At 37.7% G+C, this 11,148-nt stretch overlaps 1 protein-coding gene across 1 annotated transcript; it reads right to left on the bottom strand.

Moving 5' to 3' along the window:
* Positions 1-9,386: 9,386 nt before the first annotated feature.
* On the bottom strand, positions 9,387-10,544 carry LOC118598376. The gene is made up of 2 exons (XM_036211037.1): positions 10,077-10,544; positions 9,387-9,969 (listed from the first exon to the last, which is right to left on the bottom strand). Exons 1-2 carry the CDS (start codon positions 10,528-10,530, stop codon positions 9,422-9,424), a joined length of 1,002 nt encoding a protein of 333 aa, XP_036066930.1. The 5' UTR covers positions 10,531-10,544; the 3' UTR covers positions 9,387-9,421.
* Between the last annotated feature and the right edge of the window lie 604 nt (positions 10,545-11,148).

Below are 11,148 nucleotides of genomic sequence, written 5' to 3'. Positions count from 1 at the left end.
ATCAATGCCAGAAAAGTCGTCTAACATGATGATACCTCTCTGTACAGTCCCCTAGGTTTACAAAACAGCATCAGTAAGGAGACAAATGTTGCTGCAGATTCTCTCCAGGATACAAGTGCATAAGAACATAAATACAAACTCACAAAATCCAAGCAGAAATAATTTTGAAAATATTAACAATATTAGGAATTAAAATAATTTAATTTTGTGTATAATTGAGTTATTTCAAGAATTGCGTAAAAGGGTGTTGTTTCTTTCCATTTGAAAAGTTTATCATAGTGTTCTCTTCAGGAATGCTGCCACATAACATTTCAGAGGAGTGATTGACAGATGAGGTGGAAAACTTGCATTCTTATATTTTACAATGTGACATGAAAGTTTCAGAATGAGTCTTCTCACTCTCGATCTGTGTAGACAGCAGCTCAACATGCCCAGGGGGCATTCACACAAAGTTCAGACATAGATGGTTGTTGGGAAGGGTTTGCTAGACATTTTGTTCAAATGTTCTGTACTTTTAGGTAGAAAGATCTTTTCTTCTGTTCATGAATAACTGCACGTCTTCTGCATGGGAGTCAACAGGTCAGACTGACATTGTGGTTGTTTGGTCTCCTTTCTTTATTGTTAAAAATTAAAAATCTGTACAACATACCTGGTTATAACCTATTGTATATCCACCAATAGAATCCCCAGCGTGTGTTCCAAAAATGTGTCAGCGGGCTCTGCGTTTATTAAAGACAGGCGTTTATTGGGGATCAGTGTTTATTTGATTATTCCTTCCCAGACAGAATAGTAATGACTAATGGGCTCAAACCCTTCTGAGCTCTCCTGCAGGTGGCGGGCCCATGGGAGAGGGATCCCACACCATTCCTTTGGTTTTGACCCAACCAGGGCCCTTGGGAGAAACCCAGCCACCAGGTTCTCGCTTGCGAGTCCCAACCTCAGCGTGGGGCCCTGGTGACTCCTTTCTGGGCAACGGTTAGGCTATCTTTTATTTTTCTTCACATAACGGGATTCTGAAACAGCTCTTTGTCTGGCTCGTCAACCAGGACCTGTCTGCCATGGGAGAAATTACCAGGGGTACAATCCCCAGACTTCACACTTTAGACAGAATTACTTCTGAGATTATTTGAGCACTCAAAATCCTCCACCACATTAAAGTTGTGGTTTAAGGAGGGGATAATGTATTTGTATTTTTTTTTTTTTTAGATTAATAGACAATGTATTTAAAGATTTCAAATTGTTCATTTTTTAAAATTGGTTTCTTTGGTTTTTTGGTTTGGTTTTTGCTATTGCTGTGAACATTAACGGGTTGACTTACGGGTCTAAACAACCCTGGATTAGGTCTTAACATTCATTAACGCATACCTCATGGAGCTACAGTGCTTCCCTTTGCCTCAGGCTTCTACGGCATGCATTAAAACTAGGGATGTCCCGATCCGATCACGTGATCGGAAATTGGGGCCGATCACGTGGTTTAGGACTCGATCGGAATCGGACTCCTTTGTCCGATCAGGATCGGATATTTCATTTATTCTCATTATGATCAGATCCTTATGTTTCATCACCACTACAAATCTGCATGTCATGAAAAGATCCCAAAATGTCATTACCAGAAAACGCAGCAGAAAACGGCAACAGCTCAAGCAGAATGCTAATGTAAACAAAGCTAGCTAGAAAGCTAACTTCCGGGACCAATAACTCCTTTAAAAACGCTTTAAACTGACAGCAAGTGTCTCTATTGGTTTGTCATAACTCAAACAACAACCTCTAAAGGTATTCCAACAGAAAAAGACAGTATTTTTTTTCTTTTTAATGTGAAGCTCTTCGTGCTGCAGACAGATGGCTAAACAGCAGCTGCTAACTGCTACATGCTAGCGCCGTGATATAACTCCTTAGGACCCGAGCTGCCCTTTGATATGCCTGTTTGATTTATCTGACAGAGAAATAATAGTTAAAAAAATTAACTACTGTGGTAATAAAACAGAAAATGGGATCTCTTAAGAACATAAAAAATAAGCACATAATCTTAAAAATAAATAAATAAAACTAGTAAATTAAAACTAATAATGATATCAGCTATCCATGAACACTCATCAAATTTTATGCTAAAACAAAATCATAATTTATTTTTAGAAGTCGCATTTGGTCAAAAATGTTCAATAGCTCTAAATTTGTTAAAGCTAAAGTCACTAAACTTTACCACATGACTAATTATCACTTATATAACAAGAAAATTGTATTTTTTTCCATTTTATATTTGCTGTATTTTTACTTGTTTATTAAAGCTACTTCACAGAAGTGTTTTATTTAAATTTTTAATGATAAAAGAAGGTTAATGAAATATAAATAAGGGACAACACAAATCTGTTTATTCAATTTATTCATGTTTTAAATGTCTTATAAAAGTATCGGATCGGGACTCGGTATCGGCAGATACACAAAATCAGATGACTCGGAATCGGATCGGGCCCAAAAAAACCTGATCGGGACATCCCTAATTAAAACACTTCGTTGGGTATTATCCCACTTATGCCATGGTTGTTTACAAAGGAAATTCATATTCAGTTGTTTTTTTTAGTACTTTATTCATATTTTTTTGGTTTAGATTACTTTCTCACATGAAGCGGACTATTTAATCCATGGTCCAGTGCGTTGTCATGGAAACACGACAAGCTACGCTGAGGCTGCACTGACGGGGCAAAGAAAAGCGATCTATATGCTGATCATCACCATAGGTTAGTAAAGCATCAGTTCAGAGAGAAAGCTCACCTAGTATTGCTTGTTTTTGTCCAGATATGAAGGAAAACTTTTTAGAGCAGCCTGCGCAGTGATATAGAGCAGTGTCCTGAACTTTTTTTTTTTTTTTTTAGGTCTGCTGATTTGTTTCTTATGGCTGTATATCAGCATCTTGGAGTAATACCGTTGATGTAAAAGCCTTTAGAGTTCTGCTTTTCTTACTGTTGATGTGTTTTGTGCAATTGACACTTTTGGGTTAGCAATTGATACATTTGAACATTTCAGACCAAAAAATGAGGGAAACATTTCTCTCTCTTACCTGTTTTGTTCAAAAGCCGCTTATAGTGATTAATCACAACTCAGAAGTGTAAATAATCTAATATATTTTTTTAATTAATTGACAACCTTAATTATAACTAAATATTCTAAATGAAGAGTTTTGTTTGTGTTTCATTTTGTGATTTTTTTGCAGATAAAATGGTATGCAAATACTGTAACAAAAAAAATTAATTGCTAATCATTTTTTCCCAGGTTTGCCAATAGTTAGTTAATTTTTTATAATCGATTACCAACCCTAAATTTTTTACGTGCAATTGCATTATTTAAACAAAAGAATATCAGAGACAAGTTATTAAACTTCTTGTGAGAATATGTACATTAGCAGTGGAATTTAGTGTGATGCAAGGGGGCACCATCAAATATCCTGGGGTGTTTTTTTCCTTCAATAAAACAATGAAGCTTCCGGTTGTGCAAGGGTGTGAAACTGCAGCTAGCTATTTGGAGATGTTGCAGGGGGCACCCCTATAATGCTGCCATGATCTTTGTTCGCCATCCTTAAGTTCAGAGAAAGACGGCTAATAAATAAAATCTATCATCATTATTATTATAAATTTAGGGCATGTGCTTGACGACGACAATTTTTTTGACGCATTAATCGCGGACTTTCTCATACGTGCCTTTCCATACCGCGCGTGCGCGGGCGTCCCCCCTTTAACTCACCGGCTGCTCTCACTAGATCATGGGCGGGTCTCCAACCTCCGAGCTGCGAGCTAAACCCGACCCGGCGCTAGGACCTGGAGAGCTCCTGCACCCTAACCCGGCTCCGGTTCGCGTCCAGTACCACGTCTGGTGGTACCAGCTCGCGTCCGGCGCCGCGTCCCGAGAGCTGCGGACCCCCGACGTTCCAGCCAGAGAACGCGGCGGCAGTAACAGACTGTCAAACTATCCACAGAGTATCCCGCTTTTCTCAGTCTTTAATGTTTTAAAAAACATTGGAAATGATAAATCTTTATTATGGCCCGCAGCATCAGGTACTGATGGCAAGGACCATATTATTTCATTTATTACTGCAATTCAACAGAGGAGGAAAAGATTTGGTCCTGACAAAAAATGAACATGAAAGTGTTATGGAAATTTTATTTTTGATGTTTTTTATTTTATTTTACTGAACGTTGATTGAAGTTTTGAATTTAAAATGCCCTTCACTTGCACTTGGGCTTTTGTTAGGCATTTTATGTTACAGCCTTTTATTGTTAAGAAAGTTTATCTCAATACAATGTTACAAAATAAAGTATTTCTGATGAAAACTAATAATTTTGTCATTCTTGTTTTCATAATTAATGTAGAACTGCTAAATTCCACTAAGCACACATTTTTTTCCTAAAAAAAGATAGCATATTAATTTGCGATTAATCGCGAGTTAACTCTGGACAATGTGATTAAAATTTTTAATCGCTTGACAGCTCAAATTTAAACTCATCAATATTAATTTATTAATCTAGCCTCACAAGGACCACAGGAGAGGGAATATACTCTGATTACGAGCTAGCCTGGCAGAACGCCTGTCCAAAGAGGAATGTTTTAAGGCTAGTTTTGAAGGTAGAAACTGTGCTGGCCTCTCTGACATGAGCTGGGAGCTTATTCCATAGAACAGGGGCTTGATGGCTGAAGGTTCTACCTCCAACTGTACTTGTAGAAATTCTAGGAACTACAAGCAGTCCAGCATTTTGTGAACGAAGTGTTCTGACTGGTTGGTAAGGAACTATGAGATCTCTAATATAGGATGGGGCCACACCATTCAGAGCCTTATAGGTTAACAGGAGGATTTTGAACTTGATCCTGGATTCAACTGGGAGCCAGTGGAGAGAAGCTAACACCGGAGTGATGTGTTCTCTTCTACTAGTTCCTGCTAACAATCGTGCTGCTGCATTCTGGACAAGCTGAAGACTTTTTAAAGAACTTTTCAGGCATGCTATTAGTAAAGAGTTACAGTAATCCAGTCTAGACGTAACAAATGCATGGATGAGTTTTTCAGCATCACTTTTAGATAACATATTCCTGATCGTAGCTATATTGCGTAGGTGAAAAAATGCAGTTTTACAAGCTTGAGATATGTGAGCCTTAAGTGATAAATCCTGGTCAAATAAAACCCCTAAGTTTCTGACTGAAGAATTGGAGGCAACATTTACACCATCCAGGGAGACTATCTGATCTGAGAGAGCATCTCTCAGGTGTTTAGGACCCAGTATCATGACCTCAGTTTTCTCTGGGTTCAGGAGTAGGTAATCAATTGTCATCCAGGTCTTAATGTCTCTGATGCATGAATTCAGTTTCTCTAGGTGGTCATTCAGGTCAGGTTTAATGGATAAATACAGCTGTGTATCATCTGCATAACAGTGAAAGTTAATGCTATGTTTCCTGATTATGTTTCCTAAGGGCAGCATGTAAAGCGTGAACAGAATGGGCCCTAGAACTGAGGATAAGGAGGATGTCATGTAAGGAACCATTTGGGAATGTTTACATTTCAATCAGTATCCTGCCCTCCTGCTGGGAACAGTGTATCGTAAACCCTTTCATCAATTTCTTTCACAGAGGACAATTCAAATCTCCAGCCTCCAGTTTTTCTTCAATCTCAGAAATTTCCTTTGATATCCCTTTCAGCTTTAAAGATTAAATTTTTACATTTAAACACGTTTTGAGTGTAAGTCTCCACCTGAGGGTTAGACTTATTTACCTCCCACTGAAATGTGTTTACAAGATCAGTGGCTGAGTTTAAGTCAGTTTGGCTGACACCAACCATGATTCCCCCTGAAAAACAGTGAAGGACATTTTAGGAGCTCCTCATATTTCCTCTTACAAGAGCTTCATTGAAAGGTTACATATAAGAATAAAATGGAATTAGAATTTAATCAAAAATATTCTCTTACATATCGATATTGGGGCTGCACGGTGGCGCAGTGGTTAGCGCTCTTGCCTCACAGCGAGAAGGCCCCGGTTCGAATCCCGGCTGGGACCTTTCTGTGTGGAGTTTGCATGTTCTCCCCGTGCATGTGTGGGTTTTCACCGGGGACTCCGACTTCCTCCCACCGTCCAAAAACATGCTTCATAGGTTAATTGGTGACTCTAAATTGTCCCTAGGTGTGAATGTGGGAGTGAATGTGTGTGTGATTGAGGCCCTGAGACAGACTGGAGACCTGTCCAGGGTGTACCCCGCCTTCGCCCTTCAGTAGCCGGGATAGGCTCCGGCACCCCCGCGACCCCGGAAGGGAAGAAGCGGTCAAGAAGATGGATGGATGGATATCGATATCGTGAGCCATGTATCGCGTATCGTATCGTGAGGTACCCAGTGATTCCCAGCCGTAATTTACACACATTCACACACTGATGGTGGCTCTGCTCCCAAACACTGGCGCCAACCTCCCACCAGAGGCAATTCGGGGTTCAGTGTCTTGCCCAAGGACACTTCGACACATGGGCGGGCAAGGCGGGAGTTGAACCTGCAATCTTCCGATCAGGAGTCAACCGTCCTACCTCTGTACCACAGCCGCCTCTAATATTAAAATAATTCTTTAATAAATACAATCTTTTTAAAATAAGAATATTTGGAGTATTATCAATAAATATAAATGATTTGTCTGTGGATGTTTTGAAATTTGATTACATCAATGACGTTAATGATCCTTTATAACCTGAATATATGATTGTAGAGTATAAATGTTTAATATTAAGTCCTAAACCGGATATTGATAATTCATGTAGAGAAAATGGTATGGTCGATTCGGGATGGGATTATATAAATTCACTTCCTTTCACTCCCTTTCAAGTGATGTAGTTGTAATTCAATATGACATGTTATTCCATGTATTTTTCCTGATTGCTTGAAATATACCATTTCATTCATTCATTCATTCATTCATTCATTCATTCATTCATATTGTTTTGGAGCTGTTGAACTGCAATTGGTTGTGGTAGAATTCTATTCTCCTAGACCAGGATTTGGCAAACTTTTTGACTCGTGGGCCGCAAAGGGTTCTAAAATCTGACAGAAGGGCCAAACCAGGGGCAAATGCTTGGAGTCTTTTGATGATCCACCTCATAAAAGAAAAAAATTAATTAAATCTCCACAACAACATGTTTCTTTTAGTAATTTTTGAAGTTGTGGCTTTTCTTTTCAATTAAATGCCAATTTCACCAATGGGTTGATATTCATTAAAGAAACACAACTCATCAAAGCTTGAAGAAATGTAGTGTTCATGTGCTGTTGGAAACATTTTAGAAAAAGCAACAAATCTTCCAACACCACATCAATGCAGAATAACTTTCTAAACCCAAAGGTCAATTTCTTTGTAGTGTCTCAGCTATGGGGAGATAGCAGAATCACAGTATAATTTATTCCAGGTTGGTGGGCCAAATAAAATAGTTTAGCAGGACACATATGGCCCCTGGGTCGTAGTTTGCCAGCCCCTGCCCTAGACCCTAAATATTAAACCGTAATGGTGCTGGAAGCAGGTCTGCTCTACTGTAGACTTCATTGAGGTTACATTAAACAAATCGGAGGGTTTTATGAACTTAGAACTTCTTATATTCACAAAATGCTTCAATTTATTGTTCCATTTCAGGGTAGTGAGCAACCATAGAATAACCAAAAACTTTAAATATATAAACAACCAGTTCCAAAAATATGTATCCTTACTCAAATAGTTGTAGATGATACTCTGGATGTTTGTAGTTGCAGTTAAAAAAAAAGACTTATAAGATCACACAACTCTTGATTCACAAATTTGTCGACATAAGTCTTTTATTACATAAAATAGAGATGACAAAACTGTAAAAACAGCATTAAATTAATTTAAAAAACGATTAATAGCACTTAAATTGTTCTCACAGAAGTTTTTGTTACCAGAAGCATAATTTGGTTAAAAAAAAAAACTTGTCTGAAAATCTAGAAAGAGTAGACACAAGCCTTTATAACCCTATTTATGCAGAGTACTATACAGACCCTCCAGGATTTCGCGGCAGATTTTTATGATAAAACTCCTGATAATGCAGTGGTTTTTGTGAAAAGTTGCGATTTAAAATATATATATATATATTTTTTTTGAAAAGCACCTAAAAATGAAATAATAAAATAAACTTCACATTCTCATATTCCAACTCTTTTATTGTGACACATGCAATAGGAAAATACTTCATCATCACTTTATATAATATTGTTGTACTGTCATTTAATGAATAGAAACGTGAAACATAAAAATGAACTTTTGTTCTGTCTGCTCACAATAACACAAATGTTTGTGTTTTGATTTAAACATACTCAAAAATAAAATGATTTCCCAGAGAAAAATAACAGCAAGGATCAGATTAATTTTTCAGATCTCCATGTTCTCCTCAGAATCTTCCTCTTTATCTGTTTCAGAAGCATCATTGGTGAGTCAATGCTTCTGATAGAGGAAGACAGGGGCTGGATTCTTCTTCGTCAAGAAAAAGGATGGTGGTGTCTAGGCTCAACCAGTTGTGACTTCCTCTGACCACCAGAGGGAGCCCTCACCAGAATTCTGACAACATCTGTTATCTTCCTCACTCAATGTCCCATAATGCATCTGCCTGCCAATCCTGCCGTTACCAGCTGTTTCCCATTTAAGTTAATCACCAAGAAAGTAATTATACAGCGAACTGCTCTGTTTAAATTCTTTTTAGTACATTTCAAGGATTCAAAAGGCTTTATTATAACTGTCAGGAACAGTTAAATATTGGGTGGTCCACCAGCAGCAATGCACAGCACAATAAGATATAGAAAAATAATTAAAAATAAGAACAAAATAAAGTAGAATAAAACTAAAATATACAGTAACATATTGAACAGTAATAATAATAAGGAACTGTATAGAGGTAAGGCAAAAAGGAAAGTACAAGACACAATTGCAACTTGTCATTTATGTCATTAAAGAGGAATACAATATGTTCCTGATGTAATAGTTAAATAATGTAATACATGTATGATTATGTTGGTCTGGTTGTTTTAGAAATCAAAGTGCTGATAGTGTTCCTTTCATGCAGTCATTAGCAAGAGGCCTCTGAGAGATGCTGTCACTCTTTTAATTTGTGGAATTTGTAATTTCTTATAAACAGAACAGTGACATCGCGTCTGAGACCGTTTTATGCAAATCTCTGTTAATATTTTTCTGCAAGTTCAGACTTTTTTTAATCCTCATTCTATCCGAGTATAGAATTTAGGCTCTGCATTTGTCTGTAGACAAAATTGTGACAGAAGCACAACTATTTTGATGAAAGGTAACTACAGTTTAACACAACTGCAGGTTTTTAGTATTTTTAATCTGGTGGTCACAGTTACTTACATGGTCTAAAGAACATGTCAGAAACTAATTGAAAGAAAAAAGAAAGCAATTTAATTTTTCTTGTGAGAAGAAACCCTAAAAAAATGTAGACATGAACATGAACTACAATCTACATCTTCTTCACTGAGATCCTCTTCTAGTTTTCTGTTGTTGGTTTTCGTTTGCTCCATTATTCTTTTTAAGCCTTGAGTGGGCAGCAGACCATCTTCTATAATCTGGGTCAGCGCTGGTGTTAGTTCGTTCATCACCCTCATCACGGCCTCCACCAGGATCTGTTTTCTGGTCTGCAACTCAGCTGCATTCCCCTCCCCAGAGAGAAGTCCCAGATGATGGACAACTCCTCCTGTTTGACTCTGAAGGTTTGCAACAGTTTCCCGCTTCACAGACAAATCCTTCAGTTCTGCCTCAATCTTACAAATTCTGCTGTTGATGTCTTCGGTTTCCTTCTTAGCTTTAGAGATTAAACCTTCATAGTCAGACACTTTTTGAGTGTAAGTCTTCACCTGAGAGTCACATTCACATACCTCCTTCCGACATTTCTCAACTAGATCACAGGCTGAGTTTAAGTCAGTTTGGCCGACACCAACCATGGTTGCTCCTGGAAAACAGTGAAGGACATTTTAGGAACTTCTCATATTTCCTTTTACAAGCATCTTTTATTAAACCATTTCTTTAGCCCCTTGATTTGATAGTAAATTTACTTACCAGCAATCCATCCAAAAATTGGGATGGCAAATAGACCAATCCCAACATCCCTCACTGTCTGTGCGTTGTCTCTTCTCCCTTCCATTTCTTTCAGGTCCTGTTTTGCAGATACCAGGTTTCTTTGCGCTGCATCTCGATCTTGAGTATATCTTTTTAAAGATGACTCATGTGAGGTCAAAAGGGTTTTTAGGTTTTGTAACCTTTCTTTTTGCTTTTCTTTTTTTTGCCGCAAAATACCTTGATCTGCAGTAAGTGCCACAGTCTTCTCATCAAGCTGCTTTAGCTCTTTACCGGCTATCTGCTCTGACTCGTTAAAGTATATTTTCATTTTATGAACTTCTTGTCTGAAGTCATCAAAGGTTTGACATCCAGGAGTGACGATGTCTGCATCAATACTGAGGATCATCTCCGTCAGACGGTTGAAGGACAGCAGCCCATTCTCAAGAGGCTCCATGACAGCCTGGAGGATCCTGCTGGGATAAGATTGCTGCATCTTCACAGATGTGATGGAGAAGAAAAAACCTGGGAGGATATGAAGATTGTAGAATGAGCTTTTATACAATTAATACAATGTCCTAATCTTTATATTAACAACATACACCATTGATATCTTCCAACAATAATAGTGTTCAAATCACCTCTGTGTAAGTAGTTCAGAAAAAAACTCAATATTAAACAGATTTTTTTTCTTCTGTTTTCAATGCATAACCATCCTAAAACATTTAATTGACCCTTTTCAAAGTGACGTCAAACAAAATGGCGATAGGGTGGGCGCGAGACATGTAACTTCCGCTTAATGTATTTCGACTGAGAAACCAAAGAACTGAACGCTGTTTAACACAATTTTACATAAATAATTAAAAGTAACCCTACCAATTTCCACAGACAAATGTATGATATTTATTTTATGAATGTCCTGCAGACCTGTATTTTCATTTCCTGTCTTAGAACATTTACAAATGTAAATACGAATTTGAATCATCCCCCAGTATTTGAGGTTTTATTGAAAATATCAACCTTTCATTTGAGCAGATATTATTCTAACAGGTTGTATTTTGGCTGATGTTATTTG

The sequence above is a fragment of the Oryzias melastigma genome, unplaced genomic scaffold, assembly GCF_002922805.2.
Source record: "Oryzias melastigma strain HK-1 unplaced genomic scaffold, ASM292280v2 sc00400, whole genome shotgun sequence".
NCBI classification, from domain to species: domain Eukaryota; kingdom Metazoa; phylum Chordata; class Actinopteri; order Beloniformes; family Adrianichthyidae; genus Oryzias; species Oryzias melastigma.
The sequence above is the reverse complement of the archived record's forward strand: the minus strand, read 5'-3'. Positions and strand labels throughout refer to the sequence as shown.